Genomic DNA, 16,256 nt, shown 5'->3' with positions numbered 1-16,256 from the left:
GTCACTAGTGAGTTATTCAAAGACACATGTACAAATGCTTTCAAACCATAATTTCTGGTTTATTGGAGGGCAATAAATAGCTATAGAAGCATGTTAGAATTGTGTTTTATACCATCTCTAGGTTGTCAAAGATATGTTCAAGTTGTTCTCTGATATTTTAATAATGTGACCTTAGCAGGCAAGTAAAAACTAATCAGAAAGTGGATCTCTCAACATTCAAGGGAATGAAAGTGTTCTAACAGCAAAAACTGTTAATTTTATTTAGAGTAATTTTATTTATTTATTTATTTTATCCATGGTGCACCGATTTGCAGTGTGACATATTTTAAAACATGACTTATAAATATTATCCATTATACCGGGAAACAATCTTAGCTGTTAAATAAGTGATTAAAAGTGTGTGAAATGTCAGGCAAGGGAAACAAGATTCAGATGAATACTACTATAGAAGAGTCCTTAACAAGGGCTGATTTTTCACCTCATTGGGTAGTGTTTCTGATGTCATATTTAGGAAAGTAGCAATAAACAACGTCAGCTCTTATTCCCACCCCTACACATGGATCCAGTGGATATTCAAGTTAACAGGCATGTTGAATGGCACTCAGCTCATGATGATTGAGCTAATAAAAAGTAAATACTTGGGTAGGCAACAAACCATTACCTGAAGACCACTGTCCCTTGTACACACTGCCCAATCATGAACTTTTCAGTATGGTATTAAAGAGTGACCATAGAGGCATGTGAAATGATATATGGAATGGCAGCTCTGAAAGCAGCTGTAGCCACAGAGGCCGCCTGGGAATATGGAATGAAGAAGGTACAAGAATAGATAGAATATGAGTATAGTGCTCACTTGCAGATCATTCCTGGACTTGGCAAGCATTGCTAATATCATGGTGATTGACATATTTGGGAGGAGAGCTATGTATACCCCAGTGAAGTTAGGACGAGGCAATTTTGCTTTGAAGGTTGATCTCTCCAGATTTAGTATCAGACATTGGAGCCAAAAGGGTTCTTCGGTTACAGTGCATCCACACGTTCATGATCATCACACTCTTAAAATGATGTGACTAATGCATGCTGTGACTAGTCTGTGAATTCCTCATCAAGAGTGGCTACTGATGTTTGAATATTTGTGTCACAAACTTCTGCACACAGAAGTCTGACACAGAGCGTGCACTTAGTAAACACGATGGAATAGAATTTCTCTTATTTTGATATCAATGTTATTGTACTCTGTGTTGAATTATTAACTCTTTGTAAACAGAGCAATGGCATTTCTGAACTGATAATCTAGACAAAGCAATTGTGACATCAGGGTTCCATATTTATTTTTCCTAAACACCAAGGAAATGCAGAAGGGAAATAGTCAAGTAGTAAGGAAAAAATAGAAAAATATTTCTAAAAGCATTTACTCTCTATTTTAGTTCTTAAAAAAAAAAGTCATCTATGTATAAATGCATGTATACAAAGTACAATAGCATAAATATTATACTCAGATAATATGGCAAGAGAAATTAGTGGGCTTTTTAAAAAATCCTATAGAGTATTTTTTAAAATTGTGTGAATATTTTTAAATCTCTGTAATTTTGTAGACTCATCTGAATGTTTTATTTCAGTATACGAAATTAAGTATGGTCATCAATGCAAATTTCCTCATGAGATGATTGATACATAGTTGACAAGCAGCAATTGCTAGCTGCTCTTGTGGTTATTAGCAGAATATAATATTAGTGATATGTTTCCAAATAGAGAAAGATGATACTACTCTCACTCCCTTCGTTTGTATTTTGAATGCAGACAGTACCGCAGGGACACCAGCAATATCAACGTCGACAAGTGTGGAAATCCGCAAAAGCAGTGTTATGACACCTGAGATCACCTCTAAAGTGGAGAAGAGCCCCACGACAGCCACTGGCAACAGCTCATGTCCTTCCACGGAGACTGAGGAAGAAAAGGCAAAACGGCTTCTTTACTGTTCGCTATGCAAGGTCGCTGTCAACTCCGCCTCACAGCTGGAGGCGCACAACAGTGGTGAGATGCAGCCATTTCTTTTCTATCTCAACAGCTCTGCAATTATCTTCCTCTGAATAGATTAGATCTTTTGCAGCAGGGGACAAAGGGGTGGCAGAAAACTGGCAATTATTACATGGTATTCATTAACCATTAAAAAATAAAAATGGCAAGCAAAATGTCATTTGTATAGGTGCAAAGGAGGGTTTACAGGGATTGCGGGCCCGTGTGGTGTGTGTGTGTGTGTGTGTGTATGTGTGTGTGTGTGGTGTGTGGTGTGTGGTGTGTGGTGTGTGGTGTGTGGTATGTGTGTGTGTTTTATTAAACATAAGGAGATAAAACATAATTCTAAAATATGTTCTGCATTTGTATGATTACTTATGCACTTGCATGCATTTGCTTCTAAAACGAAATTTTCTAAAACCATACCTATACTATGATTGCAAAATGTGGTTCTGCAACTCCATTTACTTTTGGCTAAAACCCCTCTATTAATGATTTTTATGGCAAATCGTGCTATTTGGGTTACATCTATGTGATTTTGACAATTAAACTTAAGAAAACATTTATTATGTGCAGCCACTGAGATATGATCTTTACTCTTCCCACAACTGAAACATATTATTCTTTCCATTTGAGGCTCAGAGAAGGAAAAGCATGTGGCCAATTAAGTGACAGAACTATGATTCAAACCCAAGTCCCTCTTCCTTGAATATAACACTTTAAAGCAGAAAGGGAAAATACTGGAACACTGACAAGTTACGACAAAAATGCTCTCTGGGTCTATTTTGGTTCCACCCAGCTGCTGTGTGTGTGTGTGTAATGTATATATCCCCTTCTCTCTCTCTCTTTCTGTGTATGTGTGTACACACAAATATCAGCTTTTCTCAAAAACTGGGTTGATTGCCAAGATCAACGTTTCTCTGAAAGACTGGGTGCATTGCCAGGATTCTGTCAGCAACTATAATAGAAGTAGAATCATTTGTGAATCATGCCCTGAGTTAATATTGCAGCTGTATGTTGAGTCACTGACCAAACTGTTGTGCTGCAGGGTCATATTCAAGTATTGACTTCAGGACTCTAAGGAGTAATTGCAGATGGAGAACAATGACTCCAGCACACATCCTCCTTCTGCATACATTAACTGCAGTCAGGGAAAGTTCATGAGTTCAGGAGCCGAAAAACACAGGAAAGCATCTGGCCCCAAGTCAGTATCTACTTCATGTAGATTTGCCATGTGTTTACTCATGCAAATCCTTTCCCCTCTCCCCCTTGGATGCTGGAAAGTTCATTTGTTGCTCAGAAATTCTTGATAATTCCACAGAGTGACAGAAAAACGCATTCAGTTTGAGGGGGGAATCAATTTTGACAGGTAAACCATGCATGCCCTTTGAGGTTGGAGTTTGCTGATAAGAATTTCAGAGTCGTTCTTGAATTCTTATTGGAAGCGTCTGATGAAGAAGCAGAAGAGTTACTTATTTGATTATATCACACCAGGTCCACTTTTTTCATATTCCAGTTCTATGGTCCTTCTGTCTGCCTTGTGTGTCAACAAAATTACCCACGAAGCGTTGAAAGTATATCTTCCTGGGCAATACACCTGGGGATTCTGATGACTTATACCCAGGGCTTGGGAAGCTGTAGTTTGGGGAAAAGAAAAAGGAAATACTTCAAGTTTGCAGACAGAGCTGAGAATGACCCAAACACTCTCCTCTGACAGTTTGAGAAGGTGAACATAGTTGTCACCCCTTACCTGAGTCCCTGTAGAGGACAGTTCCTAACAAAATGTCAGCCTGATCTAAAAACTTCAGCCACTTCCCTACTTCATTCAGGCTGATTCTTGGAATTTCTCATCCCTATCTTTCCCTTTCTGAGTCTTTTTCTTTTTTGAAAGACCCAGCCCCGAATCCTAATGTTCATTGCAGACCTTGTCCTAGACTTGGACTAGTGAGTGGTGTCAGGACTAGAGGTGGCATAGGTAGAAGAAAAAGACTCAAGTCAGTGGTCTCTGACCTCTTTGCTCCACTATGTGTGATCCCCCAGCTCTGCTCTGTCATGCATAGCTGCAGGTCTGCTGAGAGACCCCACATGTCTGGACTTCCTCTGGCTGTAGCTATATGTGAATTCAGTCCTATGTCCAAACGACAGCCACTTGTACTTGGATTGCTCCGCATCTTTCCCTTGGGGTCTGCTATAGGGGAAACTATGAGGCAAGTGTAAAGAAGAGAGGCTAATGCCTAATGCCCTGCCAGAATAGAATTGCACATAGGATTACTGTAGTGTGCTCTCATTTGGATTCCCACAGAAGCAGATTCTGAGACAAGGTTTCGGGGACAGATAGTTGGGGGAGTGGGGAAAAGAAAGAGGGAAGGGAAGACAGCCAATGCAGGACACATCATTTAGCTAGTGATCAACTTGGGTAGCTGGAGCTCACCAGCCAACACCATTAACTTCTCAGTTCACACTCTGCTTCACGGCTTAAACACAGGTATTTCAGTTGTTCAAAGAGAATGACAGGGTCAAATTAATTGTTTCTTCATCTTTATAATCATTGTGCTATCATTGTTTGTTTAAAATCTGTTTGCATTTTAAAAGGACATAGGAGGGGTCAAATATATGAACTGTGCCCTTAGTAAATTCAGCCTTTGAAACTGTTAATGAACTTACCTGATGAAACCAAAACTTCCCAACTGAATTTGTGTGTATCTAGGGCTAATGTGAGGTTTATTTGTAAGATAAGCAAGAGCAATGTGGTGATTTATTATATACTGAATCTTAACAGTAACCCCATCAATTGCTTAAAATATAGACTAACAGTATTTTTCAGGTGTAATACTTCATCACTCACATTCTAGAGTTTCTGGCTTGTGGTGCCAGTAGAAACAGACTGTCTTGTTCCTTTAGTCCATTTAGTTATGGTTTCCTGAATTCTTTTAAAATGCAACCTCTCACTGTCTGCTCTCACACAACCACTGCCCCATCTTAGGACTCGCTTGCCCCCTATCCCTCCAAAATCACTTTAAAGACTTCTCAGCTTTTTGCTAGAGTCATGAAATTAGAAAAAAAAATATGTTTAAAATTAGGTTTGAAGATCAACCCTAGTCAGAAGCAGCCAGGTTTCAGGTAGGGCAGTGTTTCTCTTGCATCCAACAAATAATTCTCTTTCTTTGCTCCCTGTTGGAAGTACATTACACATAAACATACAACAGTTTCCCTACATTTAAGTGTGGAAATGTGCATCTCTGGGCTGCCAATGACCTTTCAAAATGTTTTTCTTTTGATCTTGGAAATTTTAATCCTGAGCAACTGATTACAGGTAGTATACCAGGGGTACGGTTTTATTCAAATTCCGCCTGTGGTGTGGTTCAGCAGAATGAAGTAGAAGTGATTTAGCTTACCTTTTACCCTCAGGTATACACATCACCTTACTTGAACCTGGGCAAGGCAATTGTCTTCTCTGGGCTCTTTCTAGCTCTTTCTTCTCCCTGTCTTCAATGAAGTTCCAGGCCATGTGGCACCTCTTAAGGATCTAATATTACAGCACAATGGGGAGCGTGACCACTGCTGCGTCCCACATACTTAGGGGTCAAGTGTGTCTTTCTGTTTGCTTTTTCTTTTTATTTCTCATTATGGTGGAACCATTTGAAGTTGCAGTTATTTGATTTGTATTCCATAGATAGCATAGGCACACAGGACTTGAACAGAAGCACTCCTGCTTTGATATTTTAAGAATATATGGGAAGGGAATATGCAGTTTAAAAGCCAGAGCTCTTCTGAGCTTCCCAGCAGGACTCACAGGACAGTCTACAAATGCTAAAACCACCTTGAAGGGGACCTAGTCTCTTCAGGAGAGATGGGAACCCCCTTGCAACTTGTGTGTTATAATCCAAGTTATTACAAAAGATGTGGTTTCTCTTTTCCCTTAAAGAAATTTCCCCCAAATATCCTATTTTTTTAGCTAATTTTTATGGTTTTCTCTGTGTAATAGGGAAAAGAGTTTGACATGTTTTATAGTTAAAGCTTATTACTAATTTGGGCAGATTTTTCTGGTAATTACTTGAAGCACTAACACTTAATAGTTTTCACTCAGCTCATTCCAGTCTTGCTATCCCTTGACAGAGCTTATTCTATCCCTCACTAAGTTTTAATGTACAGAAAATATCACTATCAGAGGACAGACTCTACTAAATTTTAAAATGCTTGGAGATTTCTAAACTTTTTACCTTGACAAAGCAATGGTGTTATGAAGGAGAAAGAAAAGCATTTAGTAGGGTACATGGAGTGCCCTAAGTTGTCTTTAGAACAATAAATGCATTTAATATAACACTCAGTAGAGCAGATCATTTCCTTTTCTATAACTGAGGACATTGAGGTACAAAGAAATTGAAGATCCCCCACTGTTTTTGGAGGCAAATTCTGACATGTGCAGTTCAAAAGCCAGAGCTCATAATTACTTTTACAAATGAAAAAATAGTAATAATTTCAGTGTTTATTTATTAATCTTTACTAAGATCTAATAATAATAATTTCAGTGTTTATTTATTAATCTGTACTAAGATCTAATAATAATAATTTCAGTGTTTATTAATCTGTACTAAGATCTAATACTCAAACTAATTTTCACTGATTATCTAACATATGTTAGGCACACCCTGGTCTCTTTCCCTTCTTGGCCACGGGGTAAGAGGTCTTGTCTATCAAGCATTCCCCCCTTGAGGCTCTGCCTCACTGAAGGGTCCAGAGAACAAGCTCAACCAGTCATGTACTGAAATTTCCAAAATTATGAGCCTCAAAAAGATCTTTTCTAAGTTGATTATCTCCAGTATTTCATCATGCTGATGGAAAGCTGGCTAACACATACCTCCTTTTTTCTTCCTGCCTCTACATGGTATATTTGAATACTAGAGCTGAACTACCTTGTATGGTAATCATTAGCCTCAGGAAGAATTCAAATTTCAATTAATTTCAAGTTCAGTTTATCAGTTGCAGTGGCCTGATTTCAAATGTCAAAGGGCCACACATGGCTAATTATTCATTATCTGGATAAATACAGGAAATCTTCATCATCACAGAACTTTCCATTAGATCATACACTAAAGCTACCGTTTAGAAATATGGAGATTGTGATAGTGAATTACCTGGTGAGCGCTCAGGGTTTAGTTATTTCACATTTGTTGAGCTTGCACTGTTTGATAAACAGAATGAGTGACTTCAGACCTGTATTGATATACATTTTCTGACTGTGAAGGTTTACATGACTATTCTTAGTAAAAGAAGTAACAAGTGCAAAGCAGTAGAATGTCCTACCTCTGTGATTTTCCTGGCCCATGCCTCACATGAAGTCATTGATATTTAGAACTCTTGAAATCTATACCCACAAATGGGTACCTATTGTGGGCATGCAGCTTGAAATTGAAATCTGGGCAGGCTAATGTCTTCTACTCTGTGCGCTTTGAATTTTTTTTTATCAAGAGCATCTGTTAAATTTCATTTAAAAAGTATAAAATAAATAAAACTAGTTTACACAAAAAGTAAACAAAAAAATGGCTGCTTTTGCAAATAACTGTCATATCTCAGTTTCAATGTGGAAGTGTGACTGATTTGTCTGTCGATTTGAGTGCAAACTATGTTAAAACGTTCTTTTTGCTAGGCTCTCTTGTGGAGTGGATATTAAAGCAGTATGGCATCTGCTGCATTCTTAAGGGCTGTGTTTTTAAGGAGATGAGGTGGACACACAGGAAGATGGATCCAAGTCTCCTGGTGCTCCTATAGTCAGAATTTGAAGGCACTCTGGATAAGAGAGACTTCCTAGTGCTTGATACTTCTCCTCACCTGCTGGATTTCAAGGGTTACTGCTGTTTGGATGCCATGGTTTCACATTCATCTCTTCAGCAGACCCAGCCATGTGCTTTGTCCACTGCATCCCATGGCCTATAAAGCTCTTCCCTGGCTCTCTTTGGTCAGGAGGTGTCCCTATTCCAACTTCATAGCTTTCCCTCTAAGACCTTTTCTGATGCCTAAAACACAGTTCTCCTTACTGTGTTCTGACTTTTCCTTTTCCTTGTCTCTACTCTCACCTCTGCATATTAGAACTTCAGTATATTACTGATAAATCAGTAAATTACTTTCAAACAGGGAACTAACAGAAATAATATGATTTTCTAATCACTTGGGGCATTACTTAGCCATCCGATATCATGGATGTCCATCTAGGCGCTTAATGTTTGAGGATAAGCTGATAAAGTAGCCAAAGTATTTTTTTCTTTTCTGTAAGACAGAATTCAGATGCAATTAACATGAAAATTACATACTACATAGGGGATCAGGGTAATAAAAAGTTAATTTCACATTTAAAGGTGCCAAGAAGAGCACATGGAGTCTTATGGTGCTAATTATTCAAATATAGGTTCAAGAGAGTTGGTATGTGATGCCATTCTCCTAAATAGCATAAACAAACACATAAAAAAAAAACACCTTTGCACTTTCCTGCTTGTATGGATATTGACCACTTTCCTGCTCACTCATCTATAAACTGAATCATTGAACTTGTCATTGAGAAGGTAACTAAATTATTGTTGGCAGTTGCATGGGTTAGTTAAGGATCCGGTCAAATGCTATTGAATATAACTGCATTCATGGGCATTCTGGAGAACTAAATTTTAAAGTACCGAAAGGTGTTTAATAGAAGGGCAAATTTTATAGGTGATACCAAGATAGATTTTCCTATAAAATAAATCTCTCTGAAAATAACATTGTGATGTTATTTTGTATCAAGAGCCTTAAAAATAGTCATGTTTTTCATCCCTAAGGTCCAACCTATGAAATCTAACCCAAGGAAAGATCAGATGTGTGATGAAAGATTTAACAAGTACCATGATGGTTACAGCTTAATTTCACAGGAGAAAAGCAAATAACACAAAGATCTAATCTTAGATAAATGGTTAAACATATCTGTTGCAAATTCTATGTTAATATTAACAATCATGTATTTCTAAAGGCATATATAATTCCATAGGTATATTTATACAGTGCCACTTTACCTAAGTTATCCAAACCTTATTAGTGGTTTGTTGTACCTCTTGTTGTTACATTTCTTGTTTTCTTTTTGTTAAATTTTTTCTCTGTTTTCCTAATTACATACTAAATCATTTCTAATGACAGATTAGTTTATTAATTAAAAATCATTTGTCAGTGTTCCTTCTTCCCAACCTTTTCTTTATACCAGTACCTAATTGAAGGTCCAGCTATAAAAACTGTCATAAGATGATGGGCACGAAGGGTAAGCCAAGCCTCTTCCTCTGATGTGACTTTGATTTGTACAAATGTGAGATCAGTGTCTTGCCCCAGCTAAGCAAAAAAGTGAAATAAATGTGGGATTTCCTGAAGCCTTATGACTTGCCGAATTTAAACCCTAGTCCAAATATAGTTTCTCCTTTCAGAAATCATGAAGCTTCAAATGAAGGTCACGGTCAGTGTCAGCCTTTTAAAAGTAATAAGAGGAAAGCAGTCGACTTGGCTTCTTACAGATTCTCTCCTCAGAGGAGGAATGAGTCAAGTGCAGACACAGACTGGCAAGTGGCCACAAAGGAGGGCACCAACTTTGCAAGATGTTTACAGTGTGCTGAAGCCAGAGGTGCTGCCGCTGGCCATCACAGAGCCAGGGCTTTTCTAAGCCTCATAATTCAAGGAGGTCTGCCGAGCATTGCAAGGGGGTGAAAAAAAGTGGTGGTGGGGAGTCTGAAAGACCCAAATTAAAATCCAGTTTTAAAGATTATATGTACATTTAAAATTGAAAATTAAAGGTGCTGAAAAAAGATTTGTATGTAACTGCATCCAGAGAGCTTGGAAGTTCTTAGTAGATTCCTAAGGACTTAGCTAGGATTCAACTTTCCACTTACAAGGAATTTCAAGTAAGGCTTGTTTTGTGTTCATATATAAGTAATTCCACCTATCTGAATCTCTTTGCTGTCTCTAAAATGGGAAGACAAATAGCACTGAACTCATAGGGCACCTGTGAGCAAGGGAAAAAATTAACTCAGCATCTGAAATGTATTAAAGATTCTACCAATAGGAATTAAAACAATTAATATATTTATACTATTAGTGCACATTTTATGTCTCAAAAAAGTGTTTTAAAATTGAGTACACTTTTACTGAATTTTAGCTGTATTTGGAAGAAATACACCTACCCTCACAGCCTATGCAAGCTTTAAGATCTTACAAAGCAATCTAATAGCTCATTAATTACAGCTGACAATCTGTTTTTAAGTGCATGAGGTTGTAGCGCCCAAAAGTTCAACTCTATCTAATGATGAACAGTAGTTCCTCCTCCTTCCATCTTGCAGCACTTGTAATCTTGTGTGTGTGTGTGTGTGCACATGCGCACAAGCACCCCTTATCCACCAAAGACCAGTTCCGAATCAAATGATATGAACCCAAACTGAACCAGGAGTTCCTCGAGAAAGTCAAGATCTGAATTTTTTTTTTTTTTTACTTATTCTTGACCCTATGAATGCTTCTCCTTTTGACACTGAACAATCTGCATGAGGAGAAAATTTGTTTATGAATTCATCAGTTGGCATAAAGAAGTTTGGATTGCCATCTGCATATTTGCATATTTGTTTCTTGCTCTCTAGGACTCATTTTTTTTTATTTTGGCCCTGCTCTCACTTGTTCCATCTTCAGACACACTGGGAAGCAGTTGTGCTTACTGAATCACAAGGGAGATGACCCAAACAAACCTCAGTGAGACACCACCACCCCCTGAGGGAGCAGTCTTGTGGTTCCAGGCCCCTGTTCCTCTAGTCTTGCATGATGTTGACTTCTTTTCCTTTCTTGGATGTGTTGCGATTTGAACATTTTAATAACCATGCATAAGAGCATAGGTATTCCAAGAGAGCAACCTAAGTTATATGAAGGAACGTTTTATATTGAATTGGTAAAGATATTTAATCAGATGCATATACTTTATATTGGCCTAAATGAAGTTATGATTATTTTGAATGAGGGAAACATGGCTATAAAGTTTCTTCATGCATTTGCTTCCAATTTATCATGATACAATCTGCACTTACCAAGAGTATCTCCAGTATGGCTTCCTTGTTAATATTAAATGATTTTACAAAGCTGGCACATGGCTTAGAAGTTGAGCTTTTTGTATGTTTGTAAAACTGACCAGTATCCTAATAAATACAAATAGAAATGAAACAATAATTAAAAATGTTTAAAAATCAGAATAGCAGAAAGAATATACAAATGATTGTAAAGGAAAATATCATTGGAAAAACAAATCACCCACTGAGAAAAATAAAGAACACTTAGTTCAAAAAAGAAAGAAAGAAAGAAAAGGAAAAAGAAATTTTGAACAACTTTTTAAAGGAAAGATGCCATCCCAAACTGACTATGTAAGTACAGTGATCTCAAAAAATAATGTTCGTAGTTCATAAGCACAGTTATATTAATTATGTTATACAACCTAAGGATGTTACTGGTTTAATAAAAAGAAGTGCTTGTTTGTAGTGTGTCTGCATAATCTGAGCCTACCCTTCATCTTCTTGGTTACTTGTTAACATCTGAAATTAGATAGCCAATCAGTGAGGGCTTTACCATCCTAATGCAGCTTTTTGTCAGAGTCATTAAGATATTTTGCTGTTACTCTTCCTCTTTGGACCTAAAATATATAGCAAAGAAAGCTTGTTTGTATTCTGTTTGGAAAGTGGATATTTAATTAGTGCCACCTCTGTAAACATACTATGTTTAAAGTGATTACATTTGTTACACATCACCTCCAACTCTACCTTTAGCAACCAAATCACTCTTCCTCATCAGCTATCATTTATGTCTTATTAGCATTAAGAGGAAATGAAACTGAGTCACACCCATTTAATTTTGCCTCAGGGCTTTCAGGTTTATTTTTTATATGGAGAATGCTTGTTTCTAATATGGGACATTTAAAAATTATATTTTATAAATTGTATAGAATATAATTTAATATTCATTTTCTATATGCATGACATGAACGTATTTCAGCCATAATCCCTGGAAGAAACTGCATTTAAGCAAGTCCTGTGATTTTGTTTTTATATTGTTTGTTGAAATACATGCTCGCTAAGGCTTTGTCCCTCTCTTTTTATTTCTTTTTTCCTAAACATTCCTGGCAGGTACTAAGCACAAAACCATGCTAGAAGCCCGAAATGGAAGTGGGACTATCAAAGCCTTTCCTCGGGCAGGAGTGAAAGGCAAAGGACCTGTCAATAAGGGAAACACGGGACTCCAGAACAAAACATTTCACTGTGAAATCTGTGATGTGCATGTCAACTCAGAAACACAACTTAAACAGGTAGGCAGTAACATGTTCAAGGAATGAAATCAAACAGGGGACACTTATTAACAACATGTGCATGCTGCCGTCTCATTTCTGTCTCTGTGCCATCCATCCATCCACCCATCCACCCACGTATCTTCTATTCATGGTCCTTAGTTATTTATGCTCATTTTTAGTTGCTGGAGGGAATGATAAAATGCAATGCCTTCTAGGATCTTTTGGAAATTGTTGGCAGTGGGTTTGTACTATTCCTGCATGTAAACAGTGGGAGGAGAAGGGATAGAAGGTTTTTACCAGGTTTCTCACACAAAAGTGTAGATTTTTGTTAAAGGTCAATTTACAAAATTCCATTTTTACTTCTTTAGATCTTTGCATGCTGTCACTAATTTTATACTATTTTTGTGCCATTATTTTATTGTATGTACTTTGCTACATGGTTTTGTGCTATATTTCCAAATCTTGCTGCCACCTGCTAAAGGGATATCTAATCAGGTTGCATTCATTTGTACTTTGAATAGCCTTTTTTAAAGAGATCAGTTGTTCATTTCCAACTGAAGGCCAAACCCTCGTGTTGTGTTGTTTTATATGTATATAGGAACTATTTTGCTGATTTTATGCACCCTAGTTATTTATCTTCAGAATTTAAGGGGTTGACATTTGGCTATACAAATGTGAGGATAAATATTGGTATGGAAATAAATTCATGCTTGCCTGGGCATCTTTGTTTATTTGCACATAAAATTTCTTCAGACATTTCCTTTCTTTTGTAAATACTTTTAAAAGGTGGGGGAGATGTGTGCAGTGATAAGGCAAAAAGCTGGGAAAAACATAAGACCCTTCTATTTGTTAAAAATATACTAAAATGGATAGCACAAAAATGTATCTCATCAAGGTATCAAAATCCAAGGAAAAAAGTGCATACTCTTTTATTTTTGTCTTTCTAAAACTTTCACAAAATAATTATTATCTTTTTCCAGGTTAAAACAATCTTTGCAAATATTTTGGGGGGATGAATTTGTAAAAGCTGTAATTTTTAATTGCCTTTAATAGCACATTAGCAGTAGAAGGCACAAAGACAGAGCTGCTGGGAAGCCCCCCAAACCGAAATACAGTCCTTACAACAAACTACAAAAGACAGCACATCCGCTGGGGGTGAGTATCATTTCTGCCTCCCAAAAGATAGCATGATGTCTTTTAATGTCCCACATTCTGCTGAATATATGTATACATTTTTTTTGGAAGGGGAGAATGAGTTACTAAATAGACTAATTGTTTTTATATTCCAACTTCTGTTCCACCAATGGACTTATTGGTCTCATGATTTGTTTCAGGATTTTGCCACCTTTAGCTACAGCTCAGTATTCTATCTATTTATGTTGGGCTCAGGTTTATCTTAGAGCACAGGGAAGGGATCAACACCAGGCTGTTTTGAGTCCAGCGAATAGTCCTATGACATGTCATCCTGGTGTTAGTGAATACTTTTAGGAAAGAAGGTTAGTGCAAAACAAATTATTAAATTGTCTTTTTAACATGATCAAGAGAGAAAGCCTTGGTATTGATGGTCTCAATAATTTTCCATTTTTAAAACACAATCTCAAGGGTATACCTTAATTTTATTACTCATCCAAGGACACTTTAAAAGGTCTGGGGAAATGTATCCTAAGAAATTCCCTCTCCCTATTACTCCAGGAATATATATATATTTTTAGATTAGAAAACATAGTACGGTAATGTCCTGACTGGGATTGTTTGGTAGGACTTTAAGAGGAATCTGAAATCCTCTGACATTGTAGGCTATAATAGGCTACCTCAATAGTATGGCTTGACCTAAGAATTTAGTAGGATTTCTCATTTTATACAAATGAAGTCACTTTACTTTTTCGTGCAGAAACATTTCTAGCTACCTTAGGAGATTAAATTCTGTGCAGAGTTGATATTTCAGCACTGCTAGTCACAACCTCCAGTGCCATCTCCAGCCAGCACAGATGGCAGCTTTGACAGGCAACAGAATGGTACTTACACAGAGCAGTCAAAATCGTGTTACAATTAGAATCGAACCCCTCCTTTTTAAAATTAATTTTATTTATTTTAATTAGGTATACATGACAGCAGAATGCACTTTGATTTATTGTACACAATTGCAGCACACCTTTACATTTCTCTGGTTGTATGCAGTGTAGCATCACACCATATGTGCAGTCATATATGTACCTAGGGTAATGTTGTCCATCTCATTCCACCATAATTCCTGCCCCCAAGCACCTTCCCTCCCCACCCTCCCCTTCCTACACCTTAACCAAGACTGTATTACTGTTTCCATAAATGGGAACATTCCATCCAGGGAGAACAGGTATCTTAGAACTGGTATCTTTCTCACGTTACTTATCACTGGATTAACTGACTTTGTAGAAGAAGATTGAGAGAATGTGGTGACCATTTTCACACACCCAGCAAAGAAGACAAGGGGAAGGGAGGGGGAGTCAAAATTGGGGGAAGATAGTTCACTTCTTTATTGAAGGTAAATGTTTGTTATTTTTATTTCCCTTGAATAGTCCCTCATGCAACAGGAACCGCATTCCATATGCTACCTGGTTTACATGCACACTCGAAGAGTCTAGTAGCACTGGGAGCAACAATGACCCTCTTTAAAAATGTCCATTCCTTGAAACTTTATGTGTGTGAAAAGAATGACCTAAAATGTTCCTTTTTTTTTTTTTTCTCAAGATGAATACGTTCCCCTGAATATTTTCTGACCAGAATAAAATAAGGTTCCTGAATACTTTTCTGGGTGACTCTTAAACATCCTTGGCTGGCTGTTTTCAGTCATCTCTAGTCTCTTCCTAAGGGAAAGTATTCTACACTTTCCATTTCTTTTATTGTCAATTTACAAATGCAAGTTCATCTGTATAGTTGTTCAGTACTGTGTTTTTTTAAATTTTTTTATAATTTTTTAATTTGTTTTAATTAAAAAATTATAAAAAAATTTTAAAAAACAAACATGACAGTACAATGATCTTGACATATCTTACATTTGAATCAGATGGGATGTGTTTTTAAAGCTGCCTACCATTTTTGGATTCTAAGAACAGACTCCCAAAGTTTTGTTCTTGTCCTATTCTCTCTTCCTTGCAGGTGAAATTAGTCTTTTCAAAAGAACCTTCAAAGCCATTGGCTCCCAGAATTCTACCCAACCCCTTGGCAGCTGCAGCAGCTGCTGCAGCTGTGGCAGTGAATTCTCCCTTCAGTCTCCGAACTACTCCAGCAGCCACGCTGTTCCAGACCTCTGCGCTCCCTCCAGCACTCCTGCGGCCAGCGCCAGGACCCATTCGGACCACCCACACTCCTGTGCTGTTTGCTCCCTACTGAATTCCAAACAGGAGTCATTGTACTGCAATAATTTTTCAAAAAACAAAAACAAAAAAAAAAAAAAGAAAAAAAAAGTAAAACAAAAGAGAACTATGCAGTGTTTATTTATAGTTTAAAGTATATCTGAAGAGCCAGGACTTTTGATAGTGAAATGAAAAGATTATTTAAAAAAAAAAAAAAAACAGGTGGGAGGGGTTTGGGGGGAGGGAGGGTGTGGTATTTTCTCCAAATTAAAGCATTCCTCTTGAACATTGATTGTTTTAGAAGTGATCTCCAGCATTGACTTGTAGTGGTATCTAGAACTTCTGAAGCCTCTGTGACTGTGCTTTTGGGCACCCATTTCCCCTGCGTTGTCTTTTCTGCTTTACGAAACAACTATACATTGTCTAAGGGCATTAACTGGTTCCAATGTATATATAATAATTTACTCTGTAGATTAAAATAATATGAAAAAAAAAAAGAAAAAAAACATAAAAAACAAAAGCAACACTGTGAATAGTAGTACCCCGTGCTGGTCCTCTTGCTATGACAGCAGTTACTGGGTATTTATCCC

At 37.3% G+C, this 16,256-nt stretch overlaps 1 protein-coding gene across 1 annotated transcript in view; it reads left to right on the top strand.

Annotated features, from left to right (window-relative positions):
* Positions 1 to 15,725, top strand: part of Znf385d (zinc finger protein 385D) — a 207,612-nt gene extending 191,887 nt beyond the window's left edge. The window contains exons 8-11 of the mRNA XM_076868555.1: positions 1,899 to 2,034; positions 12,174 to 12,352; positions 13,388 to 13,489; positions 15,470 to 15,725. Of these exons, the coding sequence (XP_076724670.1) occupies positions 1,899 to 2,034; positions 12,174 to 12,352; positions 13,388 to 13,489; positions 15,470 to 15,703 (651 nt within the window). The 3' untranslated portion in view covers positions 15,704 to 15,725. The remainder of the gene's footprint in view (positions 1 to 1,898; positions 2,035 to 12,173; positions 12,353 to 13,387; positions 13,490 to 15,469) is intronic.
* Positions 15,726 to 16,256: the final 531 nt, after the last annotated feature.

This window comes from Callospermophilus lateralis, chromosome 1, assembly GCF_048772815.1.
Source record: "Callospermophilus lateralis isolate mCalLat2 chromosome 1, mCalLat2.hap1, whole genome shotgun sequence".
Taxonomy (NCBI): domain Eukaryota; kingdom Metazoa; phylum Chordata; class Mammalia; order Rodentia; family Sciuridae; genus Callospermophilus; species Callospermophilus lateralis.
This window is presented reverse-complemented; position numbering and strand designations above follow the sequence as displayed.